At 41.5% G+C, this 20,942-nt stretch overlaps 1 protein-coding gene across 1 annotated transcript in view; it reads right to left on the minus strand.

Annotated features, from left to right (window-relative positions):
• DPYD (dihydropyrimidine dehydrogenase) overlaps positions 1–20,942 on the minus strand; it is a 3,651,715-nt gene that overhangs the window by 2,577,374 nt on the left and 1,053,399 nt on the right. Inside the window, exon 6 of the mRNA XM_069641531.1 lies at positions 13,052–13,248. Coding sequence (XP_069497632.1) covers positions 13,052–13,248 — 197 coding nt within the window. The remainder of the gene's footprint in view (positions 1–13,051; positions 13,249–20,942) is intronic.

Genomic DNA, 20,942 nt, shown 5'->3' on the forward strand with positions numbered 1-20,942 from the left:
AACTCGATTTCCACCAAATAATCTCTCACTCCCACCCATTGCAAAGGGCAGCATCCTTGACTGGGTGTCAGACCACAACTGTGATATAGATGACAGCTCCAACACCCCTACCCCATGGTCTGACCATCATCTTATACACTCATGCCGACCAGTGTCAACTCGCCCAAAAATCTCATGCCCATCCCACCTGCATTAGCCAAAAGTGCACAGAACCTTACCAAAGAAAGGATCCTTCCCCATTTAGACTCTCTAACACTCAACCTCCCAACCTCCTCAGACCCATCGGTGCTGGCGGACATCTATAACTCTGAAAAAAGCCATCAACACCATAGCACCACTCCAAAGTAAAAAAACTTTATTCACCTACAAGACTCTGGTCACTCAATACAAGAAAGCCATAATGACAGCCAAATCCTCCTCCGATAATGACAGAATCACCAACGCCACCTCCGAGTCTAAAGAACGCTTCACCACCTGTAAAGAACTATCCACTCCAGCCACCAAATCACAAGACATTATCACAGACAAAGCATGGTGTATCAGTGTACAAACTGCCTTGCTAAATAAAATTGAGCTCCTGCAAAAGAAAATCCCTGATCATCATATAAACCTTTCTAAACATATCACTTCATCATCCCTCCCTGAAAACAAAGTCGCCACCTACATAATAAAACCCTTCTCTTTTAGGGAAGTTACTGAGTCTGAAGTTATAGATATCATCAAGAAAATCAAGCCATTAAATTGTAAAGGAGCCAGCCAAACTAATCAAAGACTGCGCAGAAACCCTCACCCGTTTTCTAAAAAAACTTTAATCAAGGCCTCCTTCAAAGCCAATACAGTACCTGACAGTTTAAAAGAAGCATGGGTTTGCCAACTTCTAAAAAAAAAAAAATCACTGGACCCTGAGATAGCAAACAACTACAGGCCCATCACCACCATTCCGTTTTTTCTCAAAATCTTGGACAAAGTGGCGTATACTCAAATTCAGCAATTCCTGGAAGAATACAAGATCTTAGGCAAAAGACAATCTGGATTCTGCCCAGGCCACAGGACAGAATCTGCCCTACTTGATCTCAAAATCCATCTGGGAGACACTATGGACAAAGGAAAACTAGCCCTTCTCCTTTTACTAGATCAATCAGTTGCCTTTGATCTCGTCAACCATGTTATTCTCTGCAAGCAACTAATAAACATGGATTGCGTCCTTCCTCAAAGGAAGACTCACGAGAGTCTTCTCTGACTCTGAATGTGCATCTCCCACCATTATACACTGTGGAGCCCCACAAGGCTCTTGCACTGCACCTACCCTGTACAACATCTTCACCCTCCCTCTCTTCAATGACTTGGATCGGCGAGACATGGCTTACACCAACTATGCCGACAACACACAAGTCCTACTCCCCCTAAATGGCATGTATGAACAAGACGCTGCGGCCTTAACCAATATCTACACAGCCATCCAAACATGGATGGCAGCCAACTGCCTTTGTCTCAATGGAGATAAAACAGAGATCCTTGTGGTAGGCACCAAAGAAATGCTCAATAAACTCTCACCCAATATAGCACTTTCAACATCGATAATACCACTATCATTTCTTCATCAGCTGTAAAAATATTGGGAGTGTACCTTGACTCCTCCCTGTCTATGACATGCCAGGTGAGTGCCATAGCCTCCCCCGTTGCCCTCACCACAAAGATTATCAACGCTGTCAAACCATTCCTGTCCACCAAAAACTGACTATCAATTGCCAGAGCCACAGTCGGCACCAATCTTGACTACTGTAATGCCCTCTTGCTAGGCACATCTGGTAAAAACCTCAAGAAGCTCCAAGTCACACAAAACAATACATCTCCCTGGCAAGGAAAGACGCACACTGGCTACCGGTTAAAGAGCACATTCTCTTCAAAACCATGGCCATTACCCACAAGTGCCTTTCACTGAATGCCCCTCCCTACCTATCGGAAGGTATCACTCTCAACCCTTCATCCAGACCCGCTACATTGCATCTCTCTAACCAGATCTATGTACCCTCCTTCAAAAGGTCAAAGGCAGAAGGCTTCAGCTTTCAACACCTAGCTCCCAAAAACTGTAATGCCCGCCCCACTGCACTCAGAAATGAAAAATCATGTACAGTATTCTGCAAAATGCTGAAAACCAAACTGTTCAACTAATCATGTCACTTCGCGTAATCTGTAACACACGCACAGGTAGCTATTCTGTTCCTCTGTAACCAATGAACTCGCATTTCCTCCACGGATTGTTATATTGTCTGCGTTGTTGTTCCTCCTATGTAAGTCTGTACTAAGCACGCACTTTGTAACAGCACCATGATGCTCCAGGGCCGATGTGCGCTATACAAATTCAAATAAATAAAAAATAAAAAACGTAATTCTTGCAGCCACTGGCAGCCAATGCACAGATTTCAGTGCTGGAGAGATATAATCCCTAGGCTTGAGGCCAAGGTCAAGTCTTGCAGTCCTGTTCTGGATAAGTTGCAGAGGGTGGAGAGTAAATGCAGGCAGATTTAGAAAGAGGCTGTTACAGTAGTGCAGCCTAGAGAGAACCAGAGCTTTAGAGACAGCGAGCTTCTGTGGGAAGAAGAGGAAAGGAAGAATACCTCTGAGGAGGTGCAGGTAGTAGTTTGACTTCTTAGAGACATCAGAGATCTGAGGAGCAAAGGAGAGTGTGGAGGCATAGATGACCCTGAGGTTCTTAGCCTCACTGGTGGGAGCAGGAAGATAACCAAGGGAGGCCAGTCAAAGAGTGACAGGAAAGGAGGGTGCAGGTGTGCCGATGAGGATAATCTCTGTCTTACTGGCATTAAGGCAGAGATCATTGGCGGAACACCACTCCTGGATAGGAGACAGACAATCAGAGATGAGAGAAGGAGAAGAGGTATCAGAGGGGAGTGTGAAAACGAGCTGAGTGTCATCCGCATAGCACTGAAAGTTGGAGCAGAGAGCAGAAATGCGGTGGATGAGAGGTGCCAGGTATTGGTTGAACAGCCAGGGAGAGAGGTTAGACCCCTAGGGAACACCACAGGTAAAGAGTGAGAAAGAGAAAAGGAAGGACCCAAGTTGGACCTGAGAGGGTCGATCAGAAAGGAAGAGGTCAGCCAGGCATGGCCTGATCAGTGATACCCAGGTTATCACAGAGACAATTGAGCAGGATGGTTGACTGTGTCAAAGGCAGAAGAAAGATTGAGTATGATATGGACAGAGGGGAGATTAGAATACATTTTAGAGAGCAAGTCTCCATGGATGTTTAGGAGAGCTGTTTCTGTGCTTCTGGCTGCTCTTAAGCCATACTGATGGTCATCGAGACAACCAACAGATTCAGTGTGAGGATTAAGCTGGGAGATGTCCAGCTTTTCTAGTAGTTTGCCCAGGAAAGGAGTGATGTGAGTGGGCAATAGTTTGCAGGGCAGGAGGGGGCGGCTGAGGGTTACTTGAGAAGAGGGTGCACAAGAGAGTGCTTCAGGGGGAAGGGAAGACTCCAGTGGCAAAGGAGTGGTTGCAGAAGTACACCAAGGCAGGAGCGAGGATGTCAGTGTGGTCCTTGATGGGTTTGAAAGAACAGGGGAGAACCTGTTCTGATGAGAATTTCATAGATCAGACGTTTCTAGAAACCTTGTCAGGGGAGAACAAAGGAAAGGCAGAGAAAGATGGAGGAGAGGTGGCAGCAGGGGGGCGGAAGTAGAGGTGAGAGTAGAGGGAGGAGGAGCAGAGGAAGAGAGGGTGGATTGGATGTTCTGGGTTTAGAGATGAAATGAGAAACCAGGGCCATGCAGAGGCTCTTGGAGGGGACAGGAGAGGTAGAGACTGCAGCAAATTGGCAAGTTCCTTGCACATTTTAAAGAGGTCAGTCGAGTTGTTAGATGCTGCAGAGATGGAGGCTTGGATATGGCCTCTCTTCTTAGTGCGGAAAGAGAGCCGATATTGCCTTTGTGAAGCAGGCGGCAGGCCAGTTTGTCATAGGATGCACAAGAAGCAAGCCATTTTCTCTCAGCCACCCTGCACTTGTGTTTAAGGTCACAAGGTCAAAGTTGTACCAGGAGTTGCACTTGGCTCTGGGCTTCAAGCGGATCCTCATTAGAAGGGCAAGAACATCAAGAGTATCAGAGATAGAAGAGTGGAGCATGGAGATGTGAGTCAGCCAGAGGAGGAGGAGGGGGAGAGAAATTGGCGGCAAAAGCCTCAACTGTCACACGCTTCATGGTCCGGATGGCCGAGAAGGTAGGTGGCAGTGCTGGAGTTGGCTTGGCCTGAGGGGTAGCGGAGGAGAGATGGGAGGAAAGGAGAAATTAATCACTCCAGGAGAGAGGAGTTGTCAGAGGGATGGAGAGGGGGAGTTCTGGGGAGATCAGAACATCCAGAGTTTGCCCTGCAGAGTGAGTCGGCCCAGAGGGGAAAATCAAAAGAGATGGGAGTTGTAAATGGGGAGCGTTTAGTTTTTATTGCAAGGCAGGCGTAAGAACCATTTCTAGGTCAAGTCATAAACTTTTATAGTTGAGCTTCAATGCCAGAGTTTACAATTTCCTCCTGGGAAAGGCTGCCATATCGTGTAGCTTGTTGTGGGATGTTTGTACCTTTCCCTTCCAGGTCAAAGTTCCTGTATTCCCTAATCTAACCCTTAAAACTCATTATTTTCCCCACATTTCTTTTCCACAAAATCAGTCAACAATATCATATTTTTGGAATCAAACTCCTTTCAATGACATATACTAATATATCTGTATGTTTCTTTGTAAAAAGATGATTTTCAGTACTGTAAATGGAAATGGACACAATAAAGTCCAATTTGGTGTTTCATTTTCCTATAAACTGCTGTGCTTTCATCCCAGATGTGAGTGGATTTTTGTTCTCCATGTTAATACAAGTTGCTGCATACTTTCCGTTAATTGGAAGTAGTCATCTTGGGCCTTGTCAGCTACTGAGGACATATATTATGATTGTAGATTGGCTTTGTGATGAATCCCTGGATATTGTACCTTCTGCCAGGGGGAGAACCCTTCTTATCTGGCCAGGGCTGTGCAACCACAATTCAATAATCCCCCTGGGGTAGGACACAGCGGGGGGATACTATGGAGAATGCTATCCCTCATTTGATGAGGGACAAAATGGAGGGGAGAACATGGTATTTAGATACACCTTATCAAATTCCCATAACCTTACACATCTACAGTGTAATGTAGTCTTTACCTCCCCCATGTTATGCTGCAGGGTAGACTAAATGAATGTCACACCATGTACTGAGACAATGCAGAACAAAAGCTACCCATACGAACATCAAAGCAAAAATAATGGGACGAAGAAGAAGCGCAGGAGAATGATGAATGCTGCACAAGCACTAAGAGCGTTGTCTAGTCAATATGGACAGTTGACATTATAAAGATGGAAGGAGGACTTGATGTGAGGTCAAGCCTTCCCTGGAAGAACCGCAGTTACCAGCGGTGTGTGAGGAAGTTCGGAAAGCAGGTGGAGCGGGACACCAAGAAGGAGAGAAGCTGGCCCCAAGGAGAGGGACTGCTCTCTGAGCAAGGAAGCATAAGCTCCTGGTGTGCCCAGCCACAGGGTGACGAGAAGAAGCAAAGCCGTGTCCCTGAAGACTCACTTAACTCTGCCAGGTCGAACAGGAGCACCGGAGGATGGCAAGCACAATCAACCCCCACAGCAGACCGCTGTCATTGGGAGAGACCGACAGCCATTGCTGACCAAGAAACAAGGTAGGCTGGCTATTGGGTGGACGTGGTGGCCATGAGAATTAGTAGCAGAAGTTGCCTGAAGGAGAGACACCCGTGTACAGGGTCAGTGACCCTGATGGACAATGAAGAAGACCAGAGACGTGGGAGACAGAATAAAAGTGAGTCTGGAACCCGCACCCATTTGAAGAATGCATCCAAGACAATATTCTTAGTCACAGTACTTGGCAGGTAAGTGTACCAGTTTGACTGGGACTGCAAGAGACATAAAACCAAAACCATTAAAACTAATCCTGAGAAAGGCGAGTTGAGAAACAATACTTGCACCTATACTCACCTTCGCAAACACAGTGTCCAGCAGGTTAGTGCACAAAACTGAATGTGAGAATAGAAGAAGAAAGGGGAAGGGACGCATACCCTCTTGAACTGTGTTATTAAAAAAGGCCAAGCAGTAGCAGGAGGAATCGAGGGAAAGAGAAACAAAGCCAACAACCTGCAGGACCAAGGTTGGCTATCTTTTTGGAGTTGTTTTGCACATTTTGAGAATGTTTGTGTTTTGAGCTATAGTAGAACTATTGAACTGTTAAGAAGAGGAGGATCATCCCCCGTTCACTTTTGTTTGAGTTATTAGTTGGAGGGTTAGAGATAGCGTTTTGACACAATGGTGGACTTATTTGATTTTGGACATACTGGCTGACCCATTAGAACATTTTATTGAGACAGGAAAACTCCTCTTAGTATTAGGGCTAGTGAGGCCTTTCCCCAACCCTTCTTCAGTTGAATAAACGTTTATAACAATCTCTTGCTTCTACACTCTTACAGCTGCTAACATCTCACATTTCCACGTACATGTTCAGATGCTGTGTGCAGGCTAAAGCTCACGTGTTGATTTTTAAATGTAAAGTTTTGCTTTGCATCTTTTCTTTCACATAGATTTCCCTACATACAACACAGAATGTCCCTTCATGTTATACTCTGCATCATACATTGTTATAACATGCACCTCTGTACTACAGATTGTCTTGGCAAAACTGTTTCATGATCTCCGTTTACACCCACACAACCAAACTCAACTCCATCATTGGATGGTCCTGGTGCCATTCATCGTTATATTGTCATTCTCTGCAGAAAGATAACTTTCCCAATAAATCTTGCCCCTCAGGCAGTGGCCTCCAATGTGCTGCCAGGCCATCTACAGCAAGTGACACTTTCTGTGACAAAGACTCTCTCCCCACCCACTTCCATTTCCAATATTTAGGTGAAGCACCCCAACTCCATACATGTGGCAATATGTGTCTGATACAGCTTCAAAGCATCCAGTCTGTGTAAACTAAGCACCTTGCAGGCAATCCTTGACTCTTGACCTACGTCTACTCAAGCAAGCTCCAACCATCATGATGCTCCCCACATTCCCTACTTTCAATAAATGCTACATTTTAGTTATGCCAGCAAGCATGACATCGAAAAACAGGACGGAAGAACAATAACCTCTGGAAACTAATCCAGATGCTCCTCTCAATGTTGGCATTTGGGCCACTAATGGACTAGAGCGGGTAATAGACATCTTCTTTTCTCGAGGGACATCCACCAACCCAGCACAAAACTAAAAGCCTTCTTTACTCTTACCACACATGAACCATACAATAGGAGTTCATTGGAATACAACCCACATTTTTAGCAATTAAAAAAAGGAATCATTAACAATTCAATGCTTCATACCATTGCAAATTCCTTCTCAAATATCTCCAAATGGGCAGAAATATGAACAATGCTTATCCAAAATGCTATCACCCCACCTACACCAGTGACCCTGTTTTTATCCCTTTCAATGCACAGAGAAACACAGACCATCAGCAGTAATATAACACAGACAGTACATGTCATGCATAGTACTGTCACATGCATCAACAGACCAACTCAAGTTATTAAAATACACAATGAGCACCTTCCTCCAACACACACTATTTCTAACCCAGGCAGCTGCTAGAAACTTTCATCACTCATGTCCACACAAACCACATACAAGTAGAATGAATATAAACCAGCAGCGCATACTAACTTCCATATTACTCCCAATGCTGAATGTCCAACGAGAACACTGAGCATAGGCACCAATAATGCCTTCTAAACAATAAAACATACATATATAGATAGTCTAAAATGCTACACACAATTGAGGACACAGATGAGAATTTCAGAAACTTGATCAAAGACAATACCGTCACTTAAGACACTTTTCTCCCAGCAGGCTACACGATTCAAGTATCCAATAGAACAAAGACTGGAGGAGTACAGTTTATTTATTCATGCCACTTTAAAACCCTATCATCCCTCCCCCTAACCCCACAAGACCTTCCTGTGATGAAAAGACTTTCACTCTCTTGGAGTCTAAGTATGAGTAGTGGCTAAACAATCTGTAAGAGTAACTAAACAAAAAAAAACATGTATAATACCCGCCCCTCTGGAAAGAACAGTGAACACATAGTTAAAAAAAAATGCAACACTCTGAACAAGAATAAAGAGGTGGAAGGCTATTCAGCAACAATATTGTTCTTTGAAAATGACATGTCTTTGAGAAAGAAAAGGTGCACGAGTGACCTAACCAGTCTCTAGGTCCCAAAATAGACCAGGGGGAAAGTTATGGGTCAATAGTACCTTTGTGGTGGTTCAACAAGGTTTAAATTGGGCTTTGCGCTTTTTTGCGAGTGGCTCAAACTCAGTTTGCTTGCATTGAGTCATGTTGGATGTTAGGTACAAGCAGCAAGTTGGCTTTGAGTCGATTCAGGTTTGAGCACTCATCAGGATCAGTTCAGAGTCGAGCCAGTTTGAGTTGGGTAGTAACTGCTCTAGTAGGGTTGATGTGTGATGCTCAAGCCATTCCAGCCGAAGGTCAACAATGCTTTGAAGCATTGATACTGATGTTCTGGTGTGTGGTTTGATGAAGCAGCAGTTTGCGAGGTTTGCAGTGGGTCAAGTCATTTGATAACATCTGGTTTGAGTCAATGAGTGACACTTCATCAGTTAGAATTGAGTCTGGAGGTGAGGGGATGATTCAAGATGAAAAGTTGATGGGCTCTGTGAGGAAACAATGCACCATTAAGCTTGTTCAATGTTGCAAGCATGTAGATTTGAAGGTTTGGTGTAGTCCCAAAAACAGCGCCAGTGGGTTCTGAGGATCGAAATGCAGCAGACCCAGTTTGAAGAAAGTTGATTGGTTTCGGGTGGCTCTCAGAATACTTCACTCGCTCCCCTTGCCTCACTTCGAGGGATATGACATACTCCTAGCAAAACTCAAGACCACCCCCTGGGACTTCTTTCACCATTTTTCTTCTCTTATCATCAACCAAATGCGTCCAATACATCAGACCTTGATATCCCCCTCCACATTCCTCAAATCAGCCAAATGTATAATCCTAGGCGACCTCAACCTGGGGTATATGGATCCAGCAGATCATAAAGCTACCACCCTGGATCATGTGTTACACGAAATGAGCTTCACACAACTTGTCACTGCCCCCACCCACACCAAAGGGGGCACTCTTGATTGGATATTGACATCCAGTGCCTCCATTGACATCATGCAAATCATCCCTGTTTCATGGTCTGGTCACCACTTGATTCCAGTTACCCAAGAAACAGTTTTGAACACTACCCAGGCTCTGAAACCCTCCATTTGTATGGAAGACACTTGCCCTGCTCACATAATAAAGCTCTGCACCCACATACTGACTCCAATCATCACAGATTGTGCCAATACCTTTTTCAAAACCTGTTAAGCACCCGCGAGCATCAAAACAGCCTGGATCACCCCATACTCAAAAATCCCTCTCTTGACCCTACAGTTCTCACAAACTACAGACCCGTCACTACAGTACCTTTCCTGCTCAAAATCCTTGACCCAATTTCCTACCTCCAATCCCAACAATTCCTGGAACTGCAAACACTCTTCTGGGTCAGACAATCTGGCTTCAGACCAAAGCACAGTACTGAAATGGCTCTTCTGTACCTAACAAACTAGACAGTATCTGGGACACTGGACACCTGGCCCTCCTCCTCTTTCTAGACTTGCCGGCTGCTTTTGAATTGGTGGACCATGACCTGCTCTGCCAAAACATCTCCACTACTTTCCACTTCTCCCCTAAAGCAGTCCAATGAATAAAATCCTTCTTTAGTAACCACACATCTATAGTCTTCCTAGACAACCACTCAGCTGATCCCATCCCTGTCCCCCTGGGGATCCCGCAAGGATCTTGCCTCTCCCCCACTCTCTATAATATCTATACTAAGCCTCTCTTTGACATACTTAATGCTCTGTGCATCACCTACACCATATTTGCAGATGACATAAAAAAACTTTGTTAAAGTGACATTATGGATAAGGTGCACTAGAAAAAACCTATAAAATTCAATGAAAAACATTCTTTAAAGGATGTTATGGTTACAAGTAAAACTGTAAAACCCCTGAAATTCACCAGTTATGGTAAGTTAAGCAACCATAACTCGTGCCACCACCATGCACTGCTAAGACTAACACCCAGGACATTAAAGATGACATCACAAATGTCATTGATGAAATGCTATTTTGTGTACCTACATTATGACACTCGTCAAAAAATAAAACACGGGCACATTTGCAAAACCATGCTTTCAGGTCCTTGCCAATGCTCCTTACACAAGTTTGCTGGAACTCTAGCCATGTTTTATTTTTTCAAAAGTGTCAAATGTATGCACATGCAATCGTCATATAACCTAGCCCCCACTTGACAAAATCCATTCATTCAAAATCCATTCATTACGAAAACATTTATATCTAGATCTATAATCTTTTAGCAAACCTTTGTGTAGATTTGTCAAATGGCACCACATTTATAAGCCTTTACAATATTTTGGAACCCCCCTCTAATTTTGCCCTAATTTTGCTCCCTCTTGACAAAATCTCACCAAACGTTGCAAAAACATTTATATCTAAATCTATTATCAGTTTGCCAAATTAAGTGTAGATTCATCAAATGGCTCCACATTTATAAGCCTTTACATCATTCTTTACTGTCATGCAGTTTCATTAAGTGGTGCCAAAGTTATAAGCCATGCAAGAACTGCTTTTCACCAACCCTGTAATGCTGAGGTGTCCGTGAACTTCTCAGGACTGATTGCGAACATCCAGACTGTTTGCGGACTTTCGTGGAAAAAACACCAGGTTTTTTTGCTTCTTGCAGCCATATCCTATCCCATCCTCATCACCCGTCACCTCCCCAGAGATTATTTGATAAGTTTGACAAGTGCAATGTTGTGTTTTTTTAATGTTTTTACCGCAATGTCTGCGTCATCGGCCACTGTCCTCGAATCCAAGATGGCGGGCATTTCCAAAAATGTGACACACTCACGCTTTTCACCATCAAATCAGCGGGCGCGTCCGATATCCGTGGACACCACATTGCCCTCTAAGCCAATCGGAGTCCTGTCCGTGGACCAAACAGGGAAGTGTGTCCGCGGAGCATACATAGATATCAGTAATTTCTTGAGACCTACTTTTTGATCATTTTAAAAAACACTACTGGACAGATTTCCACCTAATTTACAAAAGCACGCTTTCGGGACCAAGCCGCCGCTCCTGCCGCAAATTGGTGATAATCCATCCAGCGTTTAGGCTGTAGGCGTGACCAAAGTTTTTCTCCATTCAGTCTATGCGGAATTTTTTTTGGGACCCCCCCTATAACTTTGCCCACCCTTGACCAAACCTCACCAAACTTTGCAAGTCAAATCAGAGTGGGTCATAAACATGTTGTGATAAGTTTGGTGAGGATGCGTCCACGGGTAGCAAAGTTAAAAGCCACCCGAAAAGTGCTCATCCTATGGGTTTAGCAACTTAAACCATAACTACATGGCCGCTACATATATATTTGTATAGAACCTTGATTGGACATTCACTTTATTTTGGACTGTGATACTATATTGTTGGGTCACTCGTGGTTCACCTTTACACTGCTTTTAAGAGAGCCTTCCCCCTTCCCACATTAAACAAAATGCAAAGGAGGTATATCTCTTAACTCTTTATTTTTTACCTTTGTCATTACGTTGTGTTTTGGTTTTTAGAAGTTTGAGGGATGAGTGGGCCATTTTATCACTCCTGTGGAAGAATGCAATCCGTCACACCCATGTACCATGTCATTTTTTAGCTCCATCCAAGAATGGGTGTCTCTACCTAATTATAAGAAAGATGGAAATAATCTTCCTAGAAATTCTAAACCCACAAAAACTCCCATTCAAGTGGCCATTGGTAGCCAAGCATAGCATATGAAGAGGGGAAATAAAACGACCTTTCACGTGTCAAATAAAGACATTCTCCAGTAAATCACATCTACAACTACATATGTTCGAAAGATCATACCCCTGCTGGAGATGAGCCACAAAGCTGAGTTGCATGCAAATTAGGAGACTGCAATGTTCCTTCGCTTGAAACCAACAAAGCTAACCAATACAGCTAATGCAAAAATAACTTTCTAGCTCAGAATCTCACAGCCTGCTTGTTAAGAGGACTCACACCCCCATCTCTCCCCTGACCTCAAAGCCTGGCTATTCATTTAAGACAAAATAACCTACAAGCCCATATGCCTACAGCAGAAGACTCCTGCTTATTGGACTCTTTAAACCCATACACCTACCAGACCAATCAGATCAGAAGACGAGAGTATACTTACTGTAAAAAGCAGCTGTAAAAAGAAAACGATGCATCAGACTTAGTCATTCATCACGATCGCCCCTGTTTAGTGGAAATCCATTGCACTTCTACACTGGAGCATAACGACTCCAGATTCAAGAACAACATTAAGAATGTTCTCCGGAAATAAAGCTAAGTTCATCCATATCCCACCAAAGAGAAACATATCAAACTCACAACAACACTTGGAATCCTCAACACCCTGTTAGGGCGAAGGGAATGTTTTACTCTGGGGGTCCAGTCTATCAATCATCCTAATCCATTAGACTATCCTCAAAACTTGCCATTTCGGTATCTCGTTGGCTAGCTGATAATACAGAAACCTAGCAGTTTATTCAATGGTGTACATTATATTTATAATGTGTTTGTTAGATATCAGGATTGAAAGTGTAAAATGAACAGCATATTGCACTGCTTTATTCTGTTCTGATTTTCCTAAAGCGCTGCAAAGTATCATGTATGCAATGCAAGTAAAATACAACTCCAAAATACAAATAAATAAATAAAAAACATGCATAGCTTTAGCGAACTTAAGTATCTCATTGTTCCACCAGCTGGTTATTATTCATTAGTGTATTGACATTACAATGTTGTATCATTTATCAACAAGGCAAATACATTGTTATCTTACCTGAGGCCTCCAACATATTTTTCCTTTTCAAATACTGTAATGTTTAGGTAGCCTAATCGAGCCAAGAAGGAGGCACAGCTGATGCTCGCAGGCCCGGCCCCAATGAGTGCTATTTTACTGTGAAAACTTTCTGGCATCTCCTCTGGAGAAGGAAGGGAAGGGTTCCTGATCTGAGCAATGTTCATAGTTTTAAACACCTGGGGAAAAATCATGTTTATAATTAACCTTTGTACTCTGAAGAGAACACTAATTAGGCAAGTACACTTGAAAACAAAACGTGTAATGCAAATGTGTTATTAAATACATAGGAGCAGGCCGACAAAGACTTTTCCTGTAAAAAAAACAGCAGCTACTTCTCATATACACGTTACTGCTAATTTGCAAACAGGTATGATATGATATGATATGATATATGTCATCTATAACGTGCCTGTACACAAGTGTTTCTAGGTAAGAACCTACGGACTTGTGAGTCATTCAAAAAAGGAATTTGAGTTTTCTATTGGTTTACTCTAAAACCAATAAATGTAGCCGCTCCCATGGGATTTTTAAGGATCTGTGGGCTTCTAAAGGGAATCTCACAATCGAGAAAGTTAGTGGTCTCCGAAATGTTTGTTTTGAACAGTAGATTGTGCATGAATGTTCACCTGAACTTGCAATTAAAAGATGTTTTGTTTGGGAATGTGTCCCAAAGGGCGGTTCTTAAAGTTTCTAGAAATGAAAAGTCATTTGTAAAATATGTATTTCCCTTTGAGAATAGGGTGCATTTTACTCACATGTAAATCACAGATCTCACTTGGGTGTATGTACAATTCTACTTTAGTGTCTAGGCCACATACATTTTGGTACAACGTTGGTTCATCTTTCGTTTTTGCCGAAAGATTTCATCTGAAAAAAAGTCATAGAAAAATATGGTGGGGGGGTTGTGGGTAAGGGCATATAAAGGGTAGGGGTTGTGGGAGGATAGAGAATACATTAAAGGGAAAGGGAGTATGGGTGGTAAAACCCCAAATTGAAAAAAAGGAATTTGAACAGTTTTTTCTGTGAAACACTTCAGCAAAAAACTCGGCAAAAAAAATCCAGTGGTTCAATGAACTTAGAACAATACATTTTAAAGCAACGTGTTTCATATTTCAACTGTTATCACAATAACAGCAATAATAGTAATTATTAAGCAATATGCCCCGAGCCACGGGGGCATTACTGAATCAGGTGATGCCCGTGGCCCATAGTTAACAAAGCCCCCGGCGCATTACCTGACTCAGTAATAAGCCCCCGCAGCAAAAGCATCTTTTTCTATCCCGGTCGGCTTTTCGGAACAAAACAAAAAAACAAGAAATGACAAATAAAATGATTGCCGGGGAAGGGAAAACAGACTCTGTTTTCCCTTTTCATGGTGGCCATCAGGAGCAGAAGTGTTCCCAGTGTGTTCGCTCCCGAAAAATGACACATAAGAAGGTAAATGGGGTTGGGAGGGCGGGGAAGGCGGAGGGGTGGGAGGGAAAAGACATTTTTTTATCTGAATGCACAGTGGGGGACGATGGCAGCCTCCAGCTGTGTGGAGGCTCGCAGGGGGGATGGCCCCGCATCGAGCCTCCTTATTGGCTGAGGGGCTTCCATGCCCCCTGCCGTGGACAAAGTAGTGGAATCCCGGCCGAGGGATTATCAGTCGACTAATTCCCCACTGGATTGAGTTTATTTTTGGCGGATTCAATGTTTCATTTTTGATTTCTTCTTCTAAGTCTGCAGTGTATAAATTGTAGAGTGTAGCTGCCAATGGGCATCCTTGTTTCAAACCGTTAGTAGTTTCAATATTTGGGGTAGCATTGCCATTTTGTGTTATTCTTATTGTTATCATGGTGTTTGTGTAAAGTTGTTTGATTGGTTCTAGTAATTTAACTGGGCAGTTCCATGTTCTTAGTTTCCTCCATATTTTTTGTCTGGGTATTGAGTCGAATGCCATATGCAGGTCAACAAAGGCTGCATGTACATTGGTTTTCTTTTTTATTGCTTCCTGTTTAATTAAGTTAAGCAATAATAGGTTCACATTTGTACCTATATTCGCGGTAAAACCTGTTTGCCTAACCGCAAAACGGTTATTCTCTGTTGCCCAGTATTTTTTTTTTTTTTTTGCAGAAGTGATGGCAGTAGTTTGTAAATAAAAAATAGTGCTATTGGTCTAAAGTTCCGAGGGTCCTCCCTTGGACCTTGTTTGTATAGCAGTATTATTGTTGCTTGTTTCCAGGACTGTGGAATTTGGTTTGTTTTGTTTATCGCTATGAGGATCGAGTCCATTATACTTGCCCATATCTCAGGCTCTTTTCTGATTGTTTTCATTTGAAATACCATCAGGTCCTGGGGCACGTGAGGTGTTCAATTTTTGTTATCATCTCTATTAGGTCTTGTTTTTCAAGTTCAATATACCATTGAGTTGTGACTTGCTGTGTTTCTTTCTCCATGTCCATGTTGCGATTAGAGTATATTGTAGAGTAGTCGTTGATCCATTGTTGTTCATTAACGTTAGATGTCATGTCTTGTTTTTTCTTGGCATTGTTATTTAGTCAATTCCAGAGATCCCGTAAATTGTGTGTTTTGTAGGTTTCCATTATTGCCTCGGCGTCTTTATGTAGATTTATGTGGATGTGAGATTTATTCCAGTTTACAAATGACTGTCTTCTTTTTTTTATTTGTTGTTCACAGTTCTGACTGTTGTTTGTTTGAAGTTTTCGGATTCCTTTTCTCATCTCCTTTTTCTTTTCTACTAGCTCAGCATTAAAAGAATGTTGATGCAACTTAATTGTGTTGTTTTTTTTCACTTTAAGGTGCGATTTTAGCAAATAATTGTAGTTCAATTTGTCTGCATTAGTTGTTAGTGGATGTTGGAGGTTTTGAACGAGTAGTTGCGTTTCCATTTTATTTATTCACAACTTTAGGTTTTTTCCTGTGGTTTCCAAAGGTACGCATGTAATCGGATTTCTAGGTTCTGATAAGTCGTGTCCTTCTACTGACAATTGCTAATGGTCACTGGATAATGTCAAGTCACTCTTGATTTCCCTAATTGAGTCTTTCCGTTCTTCTGATAAGTAGATATAATCAATCACTGCTGAGGAATTCCCTCTTTCCCATGTTGGTATGGTTTTTCCTTCAGAGTCTAGTGGTTGTTTTTAGAATGTCCGGTTTCTGATATGTATTTCTTTTTGCCACCTCTTTGCTTTCATGGTTAGATCTTCGTTTTTTGCTAATGTACCTTTCTCTGTGTAGAGGTGTATATTCAAATCTCTGCATATGATGAATTCCACTTGTGCATATTTTATTCTGGTTTCATCAATGTTTAGGAAAATTCCATCCATGAAAGTGATGTCAGTTATCGTGGCTGGATTCCAGTATACGTTCAATACTGAGATCACACGTTCAAGTTTGTTCTTCCTCCGTTTTCTTTCTTGTTCTTTTTGTACAATTATTATTATATTCAGGGTGTAATGGTTGATGTTGGCGTAAGACACAATGCTCCAGTTTGCGACTATTTTTATCAATGTAAGCAATCCTGATGAGGGTCTGCCTTCAGCTCCTTTAGTAGCTGGGTTTAGCATTGTGGCAAATCCCTCACATGCTGGTGTTTCCCTAAGCTATGTTTCCTGTAGGCAGATAATATTGAATTTTTCAATTTCTTTTTTCAGTTGATCAAAAAGATGTTTGTTTCCTCTTGTATTACAAGTAATTATCGACCATGTAGAGTCGATTTTCTTTGATTGTTATGGTTCTCTTATTTCGTAGAGTGTTTCTTCTGATTGAAAGCTGTCATAAATTAGTTTAAATGGGTAGATTTCACCATCCCATTGTTTTTTAAAATCATGAATTTGTTATTGAATACGATGAGTTCTTGTTTTGCGTTCTCTCAGTGGATAAGGTGGTTTCATCTAAATCTGACTCTTTGCATCTGATGCTTGAATTCTCATGATCTTTTTCAAGTAATCTATTTTGTGTTGTAGCTGTACATTCAAAACCCAATTTCTTCAGCGTTTTTTTAGTGAATACATTTTCTCCATCATCTCCTTATCTCTTAGTTCTAGTTGGACAATGGCTAAGCATTGCTGATCCTCGAAAGTTACCAGCTTGATGTCATTGTTGAAATTGACTTTAGGTTAGGAATAGCTTTTAGTAGTATTAGGATATTTGTTCTGTTTAGTATTAAATGTTCCGTTCTTTGTGTATTATTTTTTATTCTTAAATTGTAGTGTATTTGGTCATTCATTGGATTCATGAACTGTGGAATTCTGATGTAATTTCGTGTTGGCAGTTTTTCTTTTATTCCTCTATATTTTTCCTCACTTATGTTTTCTAATTGTCACTTTTGACAAGGTTTCTTTTCTTGTTTTCTTTCATTAACACTGGACTCATACATTGAAGGTTCTAGCGATCTGATGGATATTTCTTCATATTGTTCATGCTCATCAGTTGCTCCAGATGATATATCCAGAGAATCTTCTGAGATTTGTTTGCAGGAAATGTCATGATAGTCAATGCACTTTTCTGTATAGTCATCCACGATTATCATCATTGAGTTGTTTGATCCATTGGTTTTAGCTTCCACGGTTCTCTCATGCTCATCTAGATGATGAGTTGTATTCAGTAGATCGACAATGCTTTGGTCAGGAAAATCCCAAATTGCTGACTTTTGGTCTAATGCTGTTTTCTTGATTGACTGAGTGTTGCTGGTATTTTTGCCGTTTTTTGTGGATATTCTTGTGTCAGATCTTGGTTGATGTACTATTTCAGGCGATTACTTTATGTTTCTTAAGAAGGCTCTTGAGCCTGTCTGCTTCAAAACTCCCTTATTTTTCTTTAGTTGTTTTATCGCCTTTCGTCTAGGTAATTTGTTTGTTTGCGTAAATATCAGAAAGATGTCTCTTGTATCTTTATTCGCTCAATGGTGGATTAACAATTGTTGATTGCAAGGTCGAGAAATCTACTATTTTTTCATCACTGTATTTTGGTTCACTATGTCCTGATTGAGTTGGATTCGATTTTTTAGCTTCCATCTTGTTTTCCCTCGTTGGAAACGGTGTTGTCTGGTGTTGATTGGTGGCAGACATCCAGTTCATAACATTGGTTGTAAGTCTTCTCTATCCACTCTTGCTACTTCAAAAAGTATTTCCTGCCATTTATGTGTTTGTTCCGCCTTTGATACCAGTCTTTTTTCAATTGTGTGTGTGAAATTTTCCATATAAATCTGTTTTGTATGTATCATTGCTAGCAGAGTCGCTTGTTTGCTTATACTCTCTTTCAAGTCTTCTTGTAGCTTTACAGATGGTATCATTCACTGGGAGATTATTGTAATTAACATGTTTTGAAGGTCAATCATTGTCGTTGGAATTCTTGGCATGTTGTTACTCTCTACTTCAGGGCTAGGTGGGTTATGTTTTTTTGGGCCTTTCTGGTATCTTGATTCATCTTCATCTTGATGTTGTTTTCCTGATAGTAGAAATGGAGTACAAAATGATTCTTCAAAATCATAGTTGAATTCTTGTGGAAATGTTACTTTCCCCTCTGCGTTGTTTTCTTTTCCTTTTGTTATTTCTGCCTCTTTTGTTTTGTTAAATGCTAGACGCAGTACTATTGGGGTTGAAGTCGACTCCGGCAGTTTTGCCATAGTTATTTCTCCAAAGACTGCTCTTCTCTTTTCTACATTATTCATTAAGGATTCTATCTCTGTAATGCCAAGGGATAATCGACCTACTGTAGACTTTGGTTGGATCAACTGCTGTTTTTGCTTGTTATTTTTCTGATTTGACATGGTGTGTGTACGCAGCCATTTTAGTTTTGCCTCCTTCGCCTTTTCTTTTATTGACGTGCCCTTTTGTAGTTGCCTTGACATTTTTGTAGACTCCAGATTAGATGAGGGGTCTACTAGGTGAAAGGTGTCATTTTCTTGAGTCAATCTGTAGGTTCCTGTTTTTTGTGGTATCGGTGTAGACTTTTCTCAGGTCTGTTCATGTTGAACATTTATTACTATACTTTCTGTTTGCTCAGTGTCTCCTGTGGAATTTTGTGCATCAGTTTTCCCTGTATCTTTTTCTTCTATATGCCCATGCCTATCATTGTTTTTTTTGTGTTTTGCTTTCAATGTTCATGTTTGTCTTGGCTGGTGTTGGGTCGAGAGATGTTTTTGGAGGAGGGTTGCGATTTTTCCTGTTTTTAGTGCAGTGGGGATAATGCCATGTGAGAGATCGCAGTTGATGATGTTGCAGCACTGGGGAGCTAAGGTGATCCAATTAGATGCAGCTGGAGGTGGGCATGCATCACCCAGGAAGTGTGCAGGGTTTTTTTGGCATTGAGGGTGTTGGTATTGATGGGGTGAAAGGTATACCATGTGTTGAAATGTTTGGAAATAGGGGATGTAAGTGGGAAAACTGAGGAGAGGGCTTTCCTGGTGTGTATTTTGGAGTTGAAGTAGTCCATGAGGGAGTTGCATACTGAATGGATGTCGATGCCAAATGAGTGGATGGTGGCTTAGAGGGTAACCTGAAGATGTTGAATAGTTCATGGGTACAATTTTTGGCAGATTGGAGTTCTTGAAAGTAATGGGTAGCTTTGGCATTGTGTATGGCTGTTTTATATTTGTTGTGGATGTTTCTGAAGGGGTGTCCTGGTTTAAGGGCATTGGGTTCTTTTTCCAGACTCTTTCTAGGCATCTGGCTTCTTGCTTGATAGAGAGGAGGGAGCTGTTGAACCATGGTTTGTGGTGGTTTTTGTGAATTTTTTGTAATTTGAGGGGTGCAATTGTATCGAACGCCTGTGTGATGATGGTGTTGTATTGGTGAAGTAGGATAGAGGGGATGTGCATGTGGTAAAGGGGGGAGTGGTATGCCTGATGTCAGGTCTACGTATGTAATGTTTTTTGTTTTTTTGGATGGGGTGCAAGGGCGATGTGTGGCAGGTGGTGGGATATTATGTGGTAGTGTGTGCTTGAAGGTGATTGCAAAGTGGGCAGGCCACAATTACCTAGAATCGATTATCCACGGACACATGTGCTTGTGATTAAAAGATCCAGGTTGTTGCCAGCAATGTGTGTGGGATAGGTGATGAGTTGTGTGAGGTCACAAAGGGTGAGTTGAGCAAGGATAATATTTAGTATGGGATTGGTGTCTGGAAGAAAACTACCAGGGTAGACGTCTCCAAAGGTAGATGCCGTTGCAGTGGAATGTGTGGTTGTTAATAGTGAAGTCATTCCAGTCAGTGCGGAAGTTGGTATTGTGTGTAATAGGGTGTTAAGTGAGATACCCTTCATAGTTAACAAGTGTTCTGGTAATTATAATGTACATTTGTTCACCCCTACTGTACATATAACATTTGTAAAGTACAATTTTCAAAAACTTTAATTACCAGCATACTAATGATAAGAGTCTGTTGGCAAATATTAACTGCAAATACAAATGTATTCAATAGCATACTATGTATAGGTGCAACAAGTGTGTACACTTCATCAAATGTATAGAGATTTTTCAGATGTTTATGCTCAACCATACACTGGGTACACCTCATGTTTAACAAGTGTCTTGGTAATTATAGTGTACATTTGTTCAAACCTACTGTATGTATAACATTAGTAATGGTCAATTCTCTAAAATGTTATCTACCAGAATGCTAACAACATTACCTCAGTCCAATTCTAGTGGCACTTCTTCAGATAATTATAAAGGTTTTCATTTAGTTACCACAACAGTAGGTTCAAAATTAGAACCGTACAAATACAAAACATTTCATAATTTGCATACTAACTAGAACTGTATATTTGCAAGATTTTGTTTAATCATAAACCACACGTTGTTGTATATTTAAATATGTAAACATAATACTGAACATATTTTAAGCTTAATGTATAGTTACAACA

The sequence above is a fragment of the Ambystoma mexicanum genome, chromosome 1q (assembly GCF_040938575.1).
Source record: "Ambystoma mexicanum isolate Mex_15411 chromosome 1q, UKY_AmexF1_1, whole genome shotgun sequence".
NCBI lineage: Eukaryota > Metazoa > Chordata > Amphibia > Caudata > Ambystomatidae > Ambystoma > Ambystoma mexicanum.